We start from the raw sequence: 18,293 nt of genomic DNA, 5'->3' as shown, positions 1-18,293 counted from the left end.
AGAAGGAAAGAGAGAAAGAAAGAGAATGAAAGAAAGAAAGACGAGGACGAGGAAAGGGAGATGGCCTAGAGAAGGGGGAGGCAAGGGGAGAAGAGGGGGGCCGGGGCAGGGGTGCGGCGCAGCGCTGGGGGAAGGGGCGAGCAGGGTAACGGAAGGGGGAGCGGGGCAGGGGGAAAGGGCGGCAGAGGGGAGAGAGGAGAAGGGAACGGGGGCGGGGGGGGGAGAAGGGGAGCAAAGGGGGGAGGCAAGGGGAGCCGGGGCTGGGGGAGGGAGCCGGGCAGGGGAGAAGGGGGAGCGGGGGAGAAGGAAGGGGCAGGGCAAAGGGTGGGGGGGGAGGCAAGGGGGCCGGGCGGGGGATGGGGGGCCGGGGAGGCGGTGCCGGGAGGAGGTGCCGGGCCCGGGGCCGGGGCCGGGGGGGGGGCCGCCCCCCGCACACGTGTGCGGGGCCGCCCCGGCGCCGCCGCCCGCCCGGCGGGGCTATATAAGAGGCGGCGGCGGCCGGAGCAGCGCCGTGCCGCCGCCCGCTCCCCCGAGTGCCCCGCCATGAGCTACACCATGGAGGCCCTGGGCAACCCCTCGTACCGCCGGGTGACCGAGACCCGCGCCACCTACAGCCGCGCCAGCGCCTCGCCGTCCAGCGGCTTCCGCTCGCAGTCGTGGTCGCGGGGCTCGGGCAGCACCGTCTCCTCCTCCTACAAGCGCCCCAACCTGGCGGCGCCGCGGGCCGCCTACGGCTCCACGGTGCTGAGCTCCGCCGAGAGCCTCGACGTGAGCCAGTCCTCGCTGCTCAACGGCGCGGCGGAGCTGAAGCTGAGCCGCTCCAACGAGAAGGAGCAGCTGCAGGGGCTCAACGACCGCTTCGCCGGCTACATCGAGAAGGTGCACTACCTGGAGCAGCAGAACAAGGAGATCGAGGCGGAGCTGGCCGCGCTGCGGCAGAAGCACGCCGGGCGGGCGCAGCTGGGCGACGCCTACGAGCAGGAGCTGCGGGAGCTGCGCGGCGTCCTGGAGCAGGTGAGCCACGAGAAGGCGCAGATCCAGCTCGACTCGGAGCACATCGAGGAGGACATCCAGCGCCTGCGGGAGCGCTTCGAGGATGAGGCGCGGCTGCGCGACGAGACGGAGGCCACCATCCGCGCCCTGCGCAAGGACATGGAGGAGGCCTCGCTCATGCGGGCCGAGCTGGACAAGAAGGTGCAGTCGCTGCAGGACGAGGTGGCTTTCCTGCGGGGCAACCACGAGGAGGAGGTGGCCGAGCTGCTAGCGCAGCTCCAGGCGTCCCACGCCACCGTGGAGAGGAAGGACTACCTGAAGACCGACCTCACCACGGCGCTGAAGGAGATCCGCGCCCAGCTGGAGTGCCAGTCCGACCACAACATGCACCAGGCCGAGGAGTGGTTCAAGTGCCGCTACGCCAAGCTCACGGAGGCGGCCGAGCAGAACAAGGAGGCCATCCGCTCCGCCAAGGAGGAGATCGCCGAGTACCGCCGGCAGCTGCAGTCCAAGAGCATCGAGCTGGAGTCGGTGCGCGGCACCAAGGAGTCCCTGGAGCGGCAGCTCAGCGACATCGAGGAGCGCCACAACAACGACCTCAGCACCTACCAGGTACCGCGGGGCTCGGGGGCAGCGCCGGGGGCAGCGGGGCGCCGGAGCCGCCGCCTGAGCGAGGGCTGCGGGGCTCGGCTGCGGCGGGGGGGGGCCGGGAGCGCAGGCGGCCCCGCTCTGCGCCCGACCCTCGCTCCCGGCGTGTTTGCGTGAGTTGGCAAAGCGGGGACTTTCAGGAACTTTTTTGGCCGTGTGTCTCTGCATGAAACGTAGCTCTTTGTCACCGAGGTTTTGCGCGTCTGTTGCAGGACACGATTCATCAGCTGGAAAACGAGCTTAGAGGAACAAAATGGGAAATGGCACGTCATCTGAGGGAATACCAGGATCTCCTCAATGTCAAGATGGCCCTGGATATTGAAATTGCTGCATACAGGTACAGTAGGATCATTGCGGATGTGTCTGGAATATTAATAGCGCTGCAGATGCTTCTGCTTCTGAGAAGCCTTGTCATGGATAAGAAATAACTATATGCATTGAGTACAAGTGAAATTAAAGCTTGACCAAACATATTACAACTTTCAAAATCTATGCAGACCCGAGAAGTCTTTACCATAAGAAATCAAAGTTCATTAGTGACCAGTGCGCTGGTAATCAGCGGTAAAGCCCCCAGTGGGAACAGGCTAGCGTGACTCATACAGTAGCACCCTAATGCGGCAACCTGCCCTTGTTTACAAAAGCAGAAGATGAAGCAAAATATAAGGTTATTTTTAATTTGTTTGTTTCACTTTGCATATGCCAAGCAAGTGGCACTTGTCATTTGAATTCCCTTTTCTCACTTGAGAGACAAGGTGCACTTGCTTGATCATGGTTGCAAGCGGGGAGTGCCGATCTGCTTGTCACAAACACTTTAGCTTTCTTGCTCAACTTTCCTTTGGCAACCGCTCTGAACTGATTCCGGAGCAGGAACGCTGTTTGCTATTGCCACCACCTGGCAGGCTTTTTCAAGCCACCTTTGCATCACTTCATAACTCTAATCAGAGAACCACAGATTTTTCTGGGTCACAGGCTTAGATGAAAGAAACTCCCTTTTGAATATCAAGGGAGTCAAGTCAGAAAACAGCTTCAGATCCTTGAGGTTCTGACGTTGTTCACAGATGAACACAGACAACAGAAACCCTCGGTTCTATGGCTGCTTGCTGCCAAAGACAGGTTAACTGGACAAAATCTTAAGTCTCTAATTTTCAAAGGCAGACTGGAAAGGCAGATACCCAAACTATTGAGAACTAGACTGTATGCTCCAGTAGACTTTGAAAATCTTAACCACAATATTTAATGTGAGTCCATTGGCTGCATCCAGTTCTCAGTTGACCTAAGTCATAACGCATCTAATGAAGTTACTCAATTTGCCATGCTAAAGTTCTTGACCTTAAGGATGAATTTTAGCTTATTAGCTAAAGGTGTTATGCTTGCCGCATGTAAACCAAGCTAAGAGCTGTTTGCTGAATAAGAAATTTCCAAAAAAGCTGATCCAAGGAAAGCAGAAGCAGGGCTGAGGATGACAGATTATGCTGATCAGCTCTATAAATGCAAAAAAAAAAAAAAAACACCAGTTTTCATCCTGCTGATGAAAAGGGAAATATTCTAATAGCTGTTCCTTATGTTCGGTTTCTACGCTCACTCCCCCCCCCCCCCTTTTGATTCCCTTAGGAAACTACTGGAGGGTGAAGAGACAAGATTCAGTGCCTTCTCTGGAAGCATTACTGGACCCTTGTTCACACACAGGCAGCCATCAGTCACAATAACAAGTAAAATACAGAAAAAAGCTGAACCACCAAAGCTGAAGGTCCAGCACAAATTTGTAGAAGAAATTATTGAAGAGACAAAAGTAGAGGATGAAAAGTCTGAAATGGAAGATGCCCTAGCAGCTATTGCAGAAGAAATAGCAGCAAAGGCTCAGCAAGAACAGGAGGAAAAAAAGGCAGAGGAGGGAGAAGCTGTAGCAGAAGAAATTGCTCCAGAGAAGGCGGCTGCAGAACAAGCAGCTGCACCTGAGGAAGAAAAGGAAGAAGAAGCAGAAGAGGAAGAAGCTGTAAAATCTGATGAGGCAGAAGAAGGAGGTTCTGAAAAAGAAGAGATAGAGGAAAAGGAAGAAGGGGAGGAGGCTGAGGAAGAGGGGGAAGAAGCTGAGGCCAAGGGGAAGGGAGAAGCTGAAGAAGCAGATGCAACTGTTGCAGGAGCCAAAGTAGAGAAGATCAAAACACCTCCACCAAAGTCACCACCTAAATCCCCACCTAAATCTCCTGTAACAGAGCAGGCCAAGGGAGAACAGAAGGAACCAGCTGCAGAAGTAGGAAAAGAACAGAAAGAGGAAAAAGTTGGTGAGAAAGCAGCCAAGGAGGAAGAGAAAGCAGCACCTGTGGAGAAGCCAGCAACACCAAAGGCAGCCTCTCCAGACAAGGCAGCAACACCAGAAAAGCCTGCATCTCCAGAGAAACCTGCAACTCCAGAGAAAGCAGCAGCCCTGGAAAAGCCGGTGACCCCAGAGAAGCTCCGTTCTCCGGAGAAGCCAGCGACTCCGGAGAAGGCAGTGACCCCAGAGAAGCTCCGTTCTCCGGAGAAGCCAGCGACTCCGGAGAAGGCAGTGACCCCAGAGAAGCTCCGTTCTCCGGAGAAGCCAGCGACTCCGGAGAAGCCGGTGACCCCAGAGAAGCTCCGTTCTCCGGAGAAGCCGGTGACCCCAGAGAAGCCCCGTTCTCCGGAGAAGCCAGCCTCCCCAGTCAAAGATGAAAAGCCTGTGGTGGAAGAGACCATCACTGTCACAAAGGTAACAAAAGTTAGTGCAGAGGTAGAGGCCTCCAAGGGGTCCAGGAAAGAAGACATTGCTGTAAATGGTGAGGTGGAGGAGAAAAAGGAAGAGAAGGAGGCTGAGGAAGAAGGTAAGGGAGTTGTCACCAACGGCCTAGACGTGAGCCCAACTGATGATAAGGGTGAAAAAGCTGTAGTAACCAAAAAAGAGAAAATCACTAGTGAAGGTGGGGACGGTACAACCACATATATCACAAAGTCCGTGACAGTCACTCAGAAGGTAGAGGAACATGAAGAAAGCTTTGAGGAGAAACTAGTGTCCACCAAAAAAGTGGAGAAAGTTACTTCACATGCTGTAGTAAAGGAGATCAAAGAGAGTGAATAAAACAAATTATAGCAAAATAAAATTAAAGAGCTTGGGTCGGTGCAAAAGGTTAAGCCATATGACAGCTACAAAATGCATGTGAGTGACGGCTTTAAAGCAGAATGGGTTCTCTCATGGAGGCTCCAGACACACAGTATTTTACTTTTTTGTGCAATATAGGGGAGGGGGGGGGAATGCATGCAGGCTCAAGATGTACTCCCTCCACAGACCTTGGGGAACTAAAAAATAATAATAATAGTGCATGAGATGAAATGTGCAAAGGAAGCTTTTGAATTTCCTGAGCTGTTGGAGGGACATATCTGAGGAATGACTTAAGATGTATTATGCAAAGAACCAACTGAGCCAAAACCAAACAGAAAACAGTAATAGTAATATTCATGAGAAAAACAGAACTCTCCTAGCCTTAAAGCTACTTATAAATAATTATGTTTACCTCACTGGTGCAATTAGGGTGGACTTTTGCTCATGGGAGAACCTAGTTGACATGCACAGTACGCAACCTTTTGTTGTTTGATGTAAAATCGTCACAGCAGTTCTTGCTCAATAAAGGTCAATACTGAAAACATGACTTGTCTGGTGATTCTCTTCCAACTAAAATTCTTCCGTGAAGTTTAAGCTGTCCTAAGCAGGAATGAAGTTGCACAGGCTTCCAGATTGCTTTTCTGTCTCCATCTCCTCACTTAGAAATCCAGATTGAATTGGATTTGATGAACCAACTTCCTGTAACTTTATGCGGCTACATAAGCTCATGTGCTTTAGCATTATTTAAGCAAATGCTTAAGAGCCATACCCCATGCTTTCTGGAATAAAGAGAACTCTTGCATTCTGTTAGGTTGGCCTTCATATGCTTGCTTATAAAGGGGTCGCAATTGCTTTTCCTAATAATGAAAAGGTCTCTAAGCCATGTGCTGCCACAAGTACTTCTCTGAGTAATGCTGCTTGCATAGCACTGAGCGTAAGAATGTCAATCAAAGTATAAAAGAAGTAATAATTTTCCTCTGTACATGCTAGTCTCAATATGTAAGGAGAGTCTTAAAGACATGGGGATCTCCAGAACCATCCATTCCATAGCTCTCCTGTGGCAATAGGTTGTATGTGAACGGGTACTGGTCATGGTATCTTTTATGACAGTCCTCTCTCTTAATAAGTGAGCAGAGACCCATTAAGTCATTTCAACCAAAACACCATGTATTCATTAGAACATTGTAACTTCTGACTTATTTCTGTCTTAATTATAAGGTGACATCCTTCTCATCAACACTCTCTCTCAAATGATCCACAGGTGAAATCTCTCTCTAAACACAAAGTTTCAAAATTGAGAGCAAATACATTCCTGGAAAAAAGGAAACTATCCCAAAGATGACACTGATATCAAATATCAAAAATAGAGTTTGTGTTTACATATTTGTCCATCTAAAAATAAATGGAAAAATGAGATCATTCCAAGGTCTGAACTTAGGCTAACCAGGGTTGAGATTACACCTGGTATGGTTCATGCATAAAACCAAATGAAAACATTTTTTCATTTCCAATAAAAGGGGGAAAAAGATTGTGATTTCCAGGCCTCCTGAGCATTGGGCCTGTGTCTGCTGCCACTTACAGATGGGCTTTATTAAGAACAAAGCTAACTAAAGTGTCATCTAAAATCCATACTACATGGAAAATAAATAAAACAAATGGAGACAAATGAAACAAAAGGGAAAAAGGAGGAGGGCCCCAATTCCGTTTTGGTGGCGTTCTACACACGCATTTTGCACATAGCAGTATTTTTCCTTATCTAGCCAAATATTCACACAAAGTTTCAACTTTCAACATTATTGGGAATTAAGTCCATGTCCTGTCAAGAGGTTGCTTAACTAATATGCATAACAAAATCTCAAAAAATGCTCAGCACACCTCTGTTGAGGCCAGTAGACTGCTGGCTTTTTTTGTTACCTGACACTCTGCCCCTATATGTCTTTTGGGGGGATTGATATTATGTTTACTTCCATCCCATTTTAAAGGGGAAGCAAAGAAAGGGCGCAGCTACTGCCTTACATACCATAAAGAGTGAAGAAATGCAAATCACTTTTTCAGCAGCCTGGATTCAGCATATGAAGCATCTGAAATCTGTTGACTAATTGAAGGTCTGATCAAAATCTATGATTTGCATATGCCTTCTAATTCTTCATCCTATCAATAATTGAAAATCAAAGAGTTTTTAATTGAAAGGGTTACATATGTTACCCACTGGAGAAAATGTAAGAAGTCCACAGCAGATAATTCTTTCAAATAAATCTAAGTGCCTTTGTGTAGCAAAGTAATGAATATTTCTCCTGCTGATATCATTAATGGAAATCTGCGCTCAACAGATTGCTGGTTGAACGACATTTAATTAAAGCAGAGTTAGCAAATTAAATGGCAGCTTCTCTGTAGCAAGCTTATTCATGAAAGTTACATGGGTATATGGACATAAAAATAATTATCTATTTATGAATAAGCTGTTAACTAGCCCAGCCACACCTATTGTTAGTACAGTCAGAAGTAACGCAGAATGGTAAGTATTGGTACCGAGTTCTGTTAAAATCAGAAATCTCCAGTGGACCATGAGCATTGAAGCGATTTACTTGTCTCTTGGCTCTCAGGTCTAATGTAAATTTTTGAGAGTAATAACGCTAGAACAATAACTAAAACAGAGATCAATACGTAACATAAAACTTTCTTTCTATACACTTCCAAATAAGTCTCAGAATTTGCTAAAATGTCACAAAGCCAATGGGCTACTTGCTCACAGAGAAAGTTAGGCATCTTCAGCATCAAGAGCGACGAAGGATGACCTTGTGCACTGAATTAAATGTTGACCATACAGGCATAAAATTCCTTTTGCTGCCACTGTTCCATTTAGAGAATGTCTTTATGCTACAAAAACTGTTATCTAAACTATTTCCAGGAAATAGGACGGTCAGAAATTTTGGCCGTTGCTAAATGAAACCAACAGACCAGAGAGGTTCACGGAAAGCAATGACATAGCCTGCGTGAAAGCAAACTCGCAGGCTACCCACTCTCACGGTATACTTCCTGATATTCTCATTTCCCCTTTTTTCTACCCAAAACATATTTCAGCCTTCCGTTATTATTAAATTCTTAAGTTAGTCTATCTCCCACTGCACATGTTTCTATCAAATCCTAAGAGAAATAATTAACAGGTTAACACATTTCTAAATATTTATAAAACTACAAGATCTGATTAATATTTAATTTTGCCAAGAGGTTTTGTCTGCTGACATCTGCAATCAAACAGTTTCAGAAGATAGTGTAATTCCAGGGCACAGAGGCATAAATATTATGTTATTTGCCTGTTCTGCACCAATTACTTCTTGACTCTGCATAACCACTGAAGGAATTAATTACTTTCAAACACCAGAGAAGTTCATTAATCGATACAAAAGCTAGTGAAGGAAAAAATAATAATTAAAGGAAGTTTGCTGTGAAAATTTATGCATCTGATTTAAGGTGGGCCATCAAGACCCCAGTGACTTCAGGAAGAAGGCTCTAAAACCAGAGCTTTGTACCATTGCAGGTTGTTGGAGAGCTATGATACAGAGATTTCCAGCATCCCAGAATTAAAATCCAGATGGAAACAAAATGTCCACTATTACAAAACGCACTAGGTTGCATTTGCCAGGGTGCTGAGTCAGGCACTAGAATTTTCTCGAGATATCAGGGTCTGCGTTTTTCCCATTCACCGGCAGGCTTTTTTCCTTTTCAGTTCAGGATTGAATTACCCTTAATTAATCTAGGAAGGCAGCAAATAATGAATCACAAATTATTTAGCTACTGAAAAGTAAATTCCTAGAATCTGGATGTTATGTCTGTACAATGTTTTCCTCTTGCCACACGAAGGGGAGCGTGCTTGAGTGTGTGTATACGTACATGGGTATGGGCATTTTGAGAAGAAAAGCGTTCAGGACCTCTTTCTGCTCGTCCTCCCTGTGACGAGATCTCGGCTGTGCTGGACCCAGTCTTTTAAACAGCATGAGAAAACTCAGGGACAGGCTTGCTGCTTCACTTGCAGCTGCAACTTGGATTAAAGCAAGGGAAAGTTTCTATCCTGTCTCCCTCTGCCTGCTTTTACTGCATTGCGTCAAAGTGCGCTCCTGGATTTTCAAAGGTAAAACAAGTGTTGCCAGCAGGATCTCTGCAACCCTGAGAGCATCTGGGCGGGCGAACACACACATCCACCCTCCCTCTCAGCCTTTTACCTTAGCAGCGAGACGGGGCTGGGGGTAGCAACCAGGCTGGGCAGCCCCCGCAGCTCCTAACTCTGCAGCTCAACACCACTGAGTCACTGTGACTCACACGTTGCCTGCACAGTCTAGTGAAATCTCTCCTTTAGCTGCAATATAGTTAAAAAAAAAAAAAAAAAGGAACAGGGAGAAATCTATGTTTGCTGGTGAGTCTCCAGACACCTACCTCCTCCCTGTGCTGGTTTGAGGGTGTCCCCAGCCATCTGACTGCAAGGGTCTGGGAAGCTGTGGTGAAGTAAGACCTGGTTAAGCTATATTCTTTCCCCAGAACAGAAATGGATGCAAAGGACTGAATGAAGAAGGGGCTTATGCATAGGAAAGGACATGAAAGAAGCAGCAAAACCAGGTACTGTAAAGTGAAGAAGCTATGAGGAGCTCATAGTGCTTGCAGAAAGGCAGAATATGGGCAGTGGATTGGAAAACGCCAATCTATTTCACAGTGGTTTGGCTTTAATTTACATGATGAGTCCCAATCTAGTGCATAGCTAGTGCTTTTTGATCTGTAGGGTCAGATCCTCTCTTCCCACTGAACTGCCATGCTAAGCATTTTTGATAGGGCATTCAAGTGAAAATGCAAGTCTCATCTCTTACACTCAAAACTCTGCTGTAGTTAAAGTTTTGTGCTTGAACTAGGGATATCACATACCAAAAGGAGCAGGTCTCCTGTATTCCAATCGATAATTCTTAAAAGTGCTGAGCAAATAGCTTGGCTTGTGAGTCTCTTGTCCGTTGTACTGCAGTTACCACCCACTGCTGTCCACTGCTTTGAGGGGGAAGACAAAACATGCTTTGTAAGAACACATCTGCATAAACACACACACAGAAAAATTTCTATTAAGAGTAGAACCATGGAAGTTTGAAAAGAAACTGTCATCAGAAGACCCACTGTTGGAAAAAAAAAAAAAGGAAAACTAATTTTGAGTTGCTTGCCTTCTGCTTCTCAAAAGCATCAAAAATACAAGAAAAGGAGGGGGGAAAAAAGCATTAGGAAATGCTACAGGAACTCCCTGGAAAGGAGTTATTGGAATTATTATGTATGAATACAAGTTGTTTCCTGAATGTTTTTGCCACAGTTCCTTTTTCTTTCTCCTACTGTTTCTCTCGGGAGCTTGGAAGGAAAGACATTTGTTAAGTGCTTACTCACCCACTTTTTTTTTTTCTCGTTGCTCAGAAGGGAGAGGTCTACAGAACCCCCTCCCTCCAAAACATATATAAAAGACATTTTCTTTCTGTCTTCATGGGCCATCAAGGAGAGGTAACGCAAATCATCCAGTCCCATGAAATCAGTGCACAGAATTAAAGAGTATCCCAAATTCTCATGCAAAATCCCACTAGCCACATTTGACTGAGAACCTACCTGTTTTAGCCTGAGTTTTCATACGTTCAGCTTATTTAAAGTGGTCTAATTTGCAGCATTTGTCTAGCACTTGCCCTCAGTGTAAGGTTTAATTCTATGCACTAACTTTAGCCTATAGAAAAATAAATAGGCTCAGGTACAGAACACAACATTGACACTGTCTTCAGAACTATTGTCAGGCTTTGCTGCTCTTCTGGCCCTTTGAACTGTTCCAATTTCATGTCTGATCACAGATGAGATTAGACCTTTCCTTTGTTGATTGATACTCAAAAAGCTTAAAATGCCCTGACAAATTCTCAATGGAGTAAGCCTCTTCAGCCCATAGTGGCATGAGGTTTTAAGACACACTGTGTGAAGACAGTTCACGTTCACATAGCAGGGAGAACTCTCCTCACCACTCTGGCTTTCCCTCTAATACCTCACCACAGGACACAACCTTAATTATTCTTTTCATAAAGGGGTTGCTCCAAGTCTCACTCAAGTCAGCAGTCATTCTTCCTTGTTGTCACTGACTACATTTTCATTGAAAAGTGTGAACAACTTCACACTGATGCCTAACACCCATGTTTACATTAGTTTCTCCTCACTTTCTTCTCTTTACCAATACCAACTTTAACTGGTAAATGGAAGTAAAGTTCTTCCTATTTTCATTAGGCAAAAAAGATCTGGCGTTTGTGTATACAACAGCCCAGTCAGATCTCACACAAAGCCAACAGCAGAGTCAGACCACAGCGTCTTTTTACTGTTGTCAAATTCCCACGTGGACATTACCTACTCACACCTACATTAAGAAGTTACCATACCACTTTGTCTGCATACTAGACCCCCAGCATGAGTTAGAAAGAGACAGAAACCAGTGTCTCATATCTTGTTGCACAGAGTCCAAAGATGAGTATTCTGCTGTAATTATGCACACAGTGATATACCACTTTACCCATTGTTAAATGCATCAGTGACACACGACACACAAGGACTCTGTGTAAGCATTTCTTTATTGACTAGCTTTATTGCACATACTTATTGAAGCCTCCATTATTTTACCCACCCAAGGTTTCTGTAATTATTTTAAATGCAAGTTAAAGATAACTTTCATTCCCATGACCTTTTTTTCCCCCCCCCCTTTTTAATTGTAAGGTTCTGAATCACCCAAGCAGGACATAACTCCTGAATTCATACGTGTAGACCATGCAGCATTCAGGAAGCAAGCCAGTGGGCACTCTGCAAGCATACTGATACTCTGCATGGAGAGAAACATCATAGATCATTAACTAAACCTCAGTGGTCACTGAATTAAATATGTGAGACTGCAATTTTAGCTCAGTCAATTATTGGTTACTCTATTGATCTGATGAGGAAGCTGGACTGTCTAAATCAAGCTTTCTTCTTCACTTCACTCTCTTCCTTTCCTGCTGGTTGTTTCTCTTCCTTCTCTTCCTTCTCCTCCTCAGCAGTTTCCTCAGCAGTTTCTTGGGACTCCTCTCCTTCTTCAGCTGCTGTTTCTTCCCCTTCTCCTCCTTCCTCTTCTTCACCCTCTTTGGCTTCTTCTGATTCTTCCTTGGCACCTTCGAAAGACAAAGTTTTTCACATCCTCAACACAGTGCTTAGAGCTATCTCCTAAACCCATTTTCACAGGGGTCAGCGTACCTGCACCCTTCACCCACACACTTGGGATGGCAGTAGGCCAAAGCTTGACAGGGCTAACAGATTTTTGCATGAAAGCAGGTGCCTTTGTTTTATCTAGGACTTTCAAGGGAGACTAACAAAACTACACAGCCAACCTACCTGAGATTTCAGAGGGAGCAAAAGACCTTATATTTATAGGTCTCTGGAAAATCCTGACCTTGAAAAATAGTAGTCAATTGTGGACTCCAAAGAGTTCAAAAGGAATCTTGCCATTCCCTTCTGTGAACTTCAGACTGGATCTTTAACCATCACTTGGTTATAAGTAACCTTCACACTAATAAGCTCATAAGACAGCCCAGCGGTAACCAACGCATTTCAGACATGTTCAGGTTAAATCTTTCTGCAGAGTTATACAACCGAATCTAGAAAAAGCAACCCTGGACAACGTTTCTGTTAAAAATGTGAGTTTGGTAAATAATTCATGGAGCAGCAAGGAAAGGGCGTGTGGCTCAGCTGAAGAAAGCAAGGAAATAATTACCCAGACCTCAGGCAGTATAACTTACTGCACGCTAAACCCAATAGAGTTGCGCCCACAAGCATCAGCTGATGTTCCAATTATCCCAGGCTGCTCTCTGGGAATTAGTATTTAGTTCAAGGTGTTCCTGTTTCTTCCTTTCAAGGATACTTGTAATAGCTAAGTACTGTCTAATACCTTAGAAATTTAGTATTATGTGCTTTTAAAATACTCCTTTCTCTTGGGAAACTGGAAAACTCCCAGTGATTTCCAAGCGTGTATAATCAGCCCTACAATCTGCCCGATACTGAATATTCACCAGATCTTCTGCTCTATATTCAGACTTTCCCGCTCATATGCTATGGGCTTAATCCCACAATCCTTTGCTCACATGAGCTGATATCAAGAGAGGTCTAACCATTAGACCTAGTCATCAGAATTCGTGGGGTTTACCCCATATAAGCAGGGCGAAGCGTGGAAGAGAGGGATTTGAAAGCAACTTTAAGTACCTTCCTCCTCTTCTTCAGCCTCTTCACCTCCTGCTTCTTCCTCACCTTCCCCTTTCTCCTCCTCCTCACCTTCTTCTGTAGGGGCAGCTGCCTTGGCTTCTCCCACTTTAGCAGCCTCAATTGTTTCCTCTATTTCAATCTGTTCTTCCTGGACATGACTGGAGTAGTATGTGGGGAAGGTACGGGTTGTCATCAAATAGGAGCTGGTCTGGAGACCACTGTAGGCAGACCTGCCAAAAGTGGGGGCAGTCTGGGTGTAGCCACTGGTGATGCTTCCAACACTAGTGAAGCTGAGTCGGGTTTCTTCACCTTCCAGTAACTTCCTAGAGGAAGAAACAGACAGGAATGATTTAAGCTATGCTGTGGCAGTGTTCAGCAGACTCAGCTACAGGCCCAGATACTGTTGTACTTTGAGCGGCACAAGTAGGGTGCGTACCCACCCCCAAGGCTGTGTATTTACTTATTCATTATGGGCTAGTGCTTGCGCTCCTATACAGGAAATGCCATCACAACATTTTGGAAGAATTTAAAAGAAGCTCCAGAGATGTGTGCTACTGGGGAATTTGTACTTATCTCTGTAAGGAGAAATAAAGGAAAAAATATCTCTAGGATTAAATTCTTACAGCAGAAGTTAGAGATGTATTTTGCGAACCTGTCGTCTGTATACAGAGAACTATACAGATGTAACAATTTGATATTACACTTAACTATGAGACAAGGCTTAGAGCCGCTTTTCTCAACATTCCCATTGCAGCATTCACTAGAAATGTTAAGTGCCAAACAAGAGCTTCTAATAGCATCTGGGATACAACATTAAAAAGCAACTTAGCAGCAATTCTGCTGTAAAATAATTGCTTTGGGGGAGCTTGCTTCTGGGAGTTGGAAGCAAATCCCACTGAAAAGTCTCTCACATGATTTTTAACTATTTTGAGAACATAGCCATCTGTATTTAGACATTCTCCTGACACAAAGCCACTTTTCAATAGCTCAGAAATCTGGAGCACAGGGCAGGAATATTTTATCTGTAGAGATAGATAACTGACAGATTCCAGTGCTGAACTAATATTTTCATATACATGCATATTATATTGACTGAAGTTTGCTGCACAGTGCAGAATTCACTTAAAGCAAATATTCCACCTTAAAAAGCTTTGCTGCTTCTGATGGCAAGAAAACAGAGAAGACATGATAAAACTGGCACCTGCCTATCTAGGAAGCTTTCTGCTGGAGGAACGAAAAATAAAACGCATTCTCATCAAGTCAGAAAGAAAAGGGGAATCTGATCCGAGTTCTAATTTGCTTAACCATCTTTCTCCCCCCCCCCCCCCCCCACATCATACCTATATGCTGCAATTTCAATGTCCAGGGCCATTTTCACATTAAGTAGATCTTGGTATTCCTTTAAGTACCGAGCCATTTCACTCTTCGTGGTTCTTAACTCGTTCTCCAATTTGTTGATTGTATCCTGTTGGAAGCAACAACATTGAGCGCATAAAATTCTCCCATGTCTAGCAACAACGCCTTGCAAGGAAATTCGCCCATCCCATTAACTCAACCTTGCTCTAGCAGACAGCAGGATCAAACCGCTCCAGCCCCAGCCTCAGACATAAGGGCACAGCATTTACCAGAGGCCACCTTCCCTGGCAGGGTTCCCCCTGCCACCATCTATAGCCTTTTATCCTGTTTCTATTTAACAACATTAAGAGCCTAAACGATCCCAGTTTTCTGGCTGTCAAGGACTAAGGTATTCTTGCGATTCGTTCATTGCTTCATTTTGCTTTTAGCCTTTGTGTTTTCCCTAGCGTTAGCTTGAGGATACCCTTTTAACTTGTGTGCATATGTATATTTTGATGCACTTAAGCGTGCACATCTATTTTATATAGAGACTCTATATGAACCGTGTATTTTACGTTGCGATTTTTATGATACCTCGCATTTTTATGAGACGGGCATGAAGGGTGAAGCAGTGCTAGCTTTCCGGGCGATGCTGCCAGGCACCCCCACCCCGGCGGCGGTCGAGACCCCCCCACCCCCCAGCGCTCAGCTGAGCATCGCCCACTCATCGCACCCAAGGCCGGGGGGGGGAGAAGGACGCTCGCTCACCTGCAGGGCGGAGATGTCGGCGCTCTGCTTCTCTTCCAGCTCCTGCAGCTGCTTCTCCAGCGCCTCGTTCATGCCGCGGGTGGCCTCGATCTCCAGCGTCTTGGCCTTGAGGAGGCGGCGGCTCTCGGACACCTCGTCCTTGGCGGCGCGCACGGCGTCGGTGTTCTTGGCGGCGCTCTCGCTGAGCACCGTGAAGCGGCTGCGGAACCACTCCTCGGCGTTTTGCATGTTGCGCGCCGCCAGCTTCTCGTACTGCGCGCGGATGTCGCGCAGCGCCGCGGAGAGGTCGGGCTTGGCCGACACGTCCATCTCCACGGAGAGGTGCGCGTACTGGATCTGCGCCTGCAGCTCCGCCAGCTCCTCTTCGTGCACCTTCTTGAGGAAGGCCAGCTCGTCCAGCAGGCTGTCCACGCGCTTCTCCAGCTCCGCCCGCGCCAGCGCCGCCTCGTCCGCGCCCTTGCGCACCTCCAGCAGCCGCGCCTCCGCGTCCTCGCGGCTCAGCACCTCCTCCTCGTAGCGCGCCTGCAGCCCGCGCAGCGTCTCCTCCAGGCTCTCCCGCTCGCCCTGCAGCGCCTGCTTCTCGCTCGTCGCCTCCTCGGCGGCCAGGCGCAGCTCGCGGATCTCCTGCTCGTAGAGGGCGCGGAAGCGCGAGGGCTCCGCGTGCTTCTGGCGCAGCACCAGCAGCTCGGCCTCCAGCACCTTGTTCTGCTGCTCCAGCTCGTGCACCCGCTCGATGAAGCAGGCGAAGCGGTCGTTGAGGTCCTGCAGCTGCGCCCGCTCCTGGCTGCGGATGGACTTGAGGTCGTTGCTGATGGCCGCCACCTGGCTCAGGTCGAGGCTGTCCACCGACTGCAGGAGGGAGCCCGAGGTGCTAGAGGCGGCGTAGCTGCGCCGCACCGACACCGAGGAGACGGGCGCCGAGAGGCTGGAGTACGCGGAGCGCGCCGCGCCGTAGCCGCCGCTGCCGCGCATCGCGGCGATGTGGAGCCGCGGGCTCTCGGCGTAGCGCCGCTTGTAGGAGGGGAAGAACGGGTCGTAGCCGTACGAGCTCATGGCTGCAGGAGGGCCAGAGACTGCTCTGCGGCTCGGCACTGCCCGGCCGCCCCTATTTATGGGCGGGGAGGGCGGGCAGGCGCAGCCGCCGGGCGGTGCCGGGGCGGAGCGGGGAGCCGCGCCAGGGGCCGCCCCGCTCCGCTGCCGGCTTCGAGGGGGCTGCGGCCGGGCGGGTGGTGCTCGCTGCTGGGTGCGCTGAGGGCTGCGCCGCGCCTCAGGCTGCCCCAGCCCCGCTTCCCGCCCCAGCCCCGCTTCCCGCCTCAGCCTCACCTCAGGCCCGTCCCCCCCGCCAGGTCTGTGCTTGACCCCCTTCCCCGCTCTTCCTTCCCCCTCAGGCGGCCCTGACAAAACCCCCGCGGGGCTCGGCGCCAGGCATACATCGCGGCCGCGGTCTCTGGAGGAGACGCAGCCCCTCGGGGCGGCCGAGGTGCTCGCAGCCCTCGCCCGCACCTGAAAACCCCCGACTAGAAGTGCGCGCACAAAATGGCGGACGCCCCCCATCACCACCATTTTGAGTTTGGGGTTGTTGTCCCAGATGCTTCTAAAGGCCTCGCCACGACCCTCGTTAGAGGGTGGTTGCTAATAACCGGGTAGTTGTATGAATGAAGGAAAAAAAAAAGGTGGGGGTTGGTGTTGCAGCAAAATACATTAATAGCAAGCTGTCTAGCTCTGCTTTCCCTGCTCCTTGATCTAGAGGCAGATCTTTCAGAGGCTTGGTCCACAGGGACTGAGTATTTATCCTTGCCTAATCTGGCTAATACACTGGACAGCTGCCTTGCAGCTACTTCTGACTAGATTGTTAGCCATTTGTTGATTAAAACAAGATAATATTCATGCAACAGAGATGTACCAATAGTAAGATAGGAATACACTGAGTACAGATGTCTTGGGATACCCCCCAAAAGGTGATAATTTGTCTCTGAGTCAGAAGGGCTAATTTTAATGACAAAACTCTTCGCAGAGTTTTTCTTGAGAAAGGAATAAACATAGACTACAGGGTTTGGTAATGTTTATTAGAGAGCGATGCTGCAAAGATGCTTACTTGCTTCCTAAAAAAGGGAAGAGTATTGGTAAATGAATCTGTCTCTCACTAATTGCAATGGCACTTCAGTATTACTGTCATAAAGGCACGCTTGCTTAATGCAAGTCATGTAATAAAGGCGGAGCAGGGATGATTTCACCGTGTTTCCCACTACCTTGTAGCGCTCTCATAGATCATTACCTGTTTATGGTGTTGCTTCCACAGGTTTCAGGGTACTTGAATATGAGGGATATGAAACGGTGAAGGGCAGTGGCCTATGAGAGTTTCAGAGCTCTTTCAGCTGGACTCACAGAGGCTGGAGTGAACTTCTGTGGAAAGAGCTAGTACAGGCTTGTGCATCGCTACAGCACAGCAGAGCTGAGGAGATATTTCACTTTGTAAATCTAAAGTGTCCTCATTAAGATGGATGGAATTGCTCTTTGTTCACAAGCACTCAAAAGTGAGTCTTCTACTCAAAATTGTATTCAAAATTTGTGACTTAAATTTAAGTAGCAGTAGCATTCATGCATGTTAGAGCGACTGTCTGTTATTCAGACACTGAATATGCAAAAATACCCAAGCCCGTATATGGTTTTATATGCTGGTAAACTTAAGCTTTAATTAAGAGATTTTTTTTCTTTTTGCCCTAGAGAGGTAGCTTGCAGAGCACCCAAGGAAGAGCTGAGCAATATGGATCTAAAGCAAATGGCAAGATAAACAGCAGGCTCAGTCAGCGGTTCAGCGAGCTTCTAAATACAAATCGTTACAGGTTACTCAGCTGATGTAAACTAGCATACCTTTCTCATGCTAATGGATTAACCTCCCCTACATTCAGTTTTATCATATGATTTAATTATTAATGGTATCTGTTACTATACCATATAGTAATAAATTAATAAATGAATTACTATAGCGCAGCTTCTAAAATACCTCCACTTCATATCCCTGGGAATTAAGTTTTGTAGTTGTGGACTGTTAATGTTCTTTCTCATATTTTTTAGAGAGGGAAAATGAGTGGAAAACCCATTCCTCTTCGCCAGCAGTGTGTGGCAGGAAGATGGGAAAGTGTGTCTGCAGACAGCCCTGCAGTGC

At 47.5% G+C, this 18,293-nt stretch overlaps 2 protein-coding genes across 3 annotated transcripts; one reads left to right on the top strand and one right to left on the bottom strand.

The window, feature by feature from the left end:
- The first annotated feature begins 491 nt into the window (after positions 1 to 491).
- Positions 492 to 5,300, top strand: NEFM (neurofilament medium chain). Its single transcript, XM_068920876.1, has 3 exons — positions 492 to 1,605; positions 1,854 to 1,978; positions 3,253 to 5,300. The coding sequence occupies exons 1-3, from the start codon at positions 544 to 546 to the stop codon at positions 4,733 to 4,735; spliced, it is 2,670 nt and encodes an 889-aa protein (XP_068776977.1). The 5' UTR covers positions 492 to 543; the 3' UTR covers positions 4,736 to 5,300.
- A 6,052-nt stretch (positions 5,301 to 11,352) lies between these two features.
- On the bottom strand, positions 11,353 to 16,251 carry NEFL (neurofilament light chain). 2 transcript variants are annotated; one of them, XM_068920443.1, is made up of 4 exons: positions 15,128 to 16,251; positions 14,365 to 14,489; positions 13,025 to 13,347; positions 11,353 to 11,940 (listed from the first exon to the last, which is right to left on the bottom strand). In XM_068920443.1, exons 1-4 carry the CDS (start codon positions 16,178 to 16,180, stop codon positions 11,750 to 11,752), a joined length of 1,692 nt encoding a protein of 563 aa, XP_068776544.1. In that variant the 5' UTR covers positions 16,181 to 16,251; the 3' UTR covers positions 11,353 to 11,749. The 2 variants fall into 2 exon arrangements, with proteins under 2 accessions (XP_068776544.1, XP_068776545.1); XM_068920444.1 differs by having other exon boundaries at positions 13,094 to 13,347; positions 15,128 to 16,232.
- Positions 16,252 to 18,293: the final 2,042 nt, after the last annotated feature.

Source organism: Struthio camelus, chromosome 27, assembly GCF_040807025.1.
Source record: "Struthio camelus isolate bStrCam1 chromosome 27, bStrCam1.hap1, whole genome shotgun sequence".
Taxonomy (NCBI): Eukaryota; Metazoa; Chordata; class Aves; order Struthioniformes; family Struthionidae; genus Struthio; species Struthio camelus.
The sequence above is the reverse complement of the archived record's forward strand: the minus strand, read 5'-3'. Positions and strand labels throughout refer to the sequence as shown.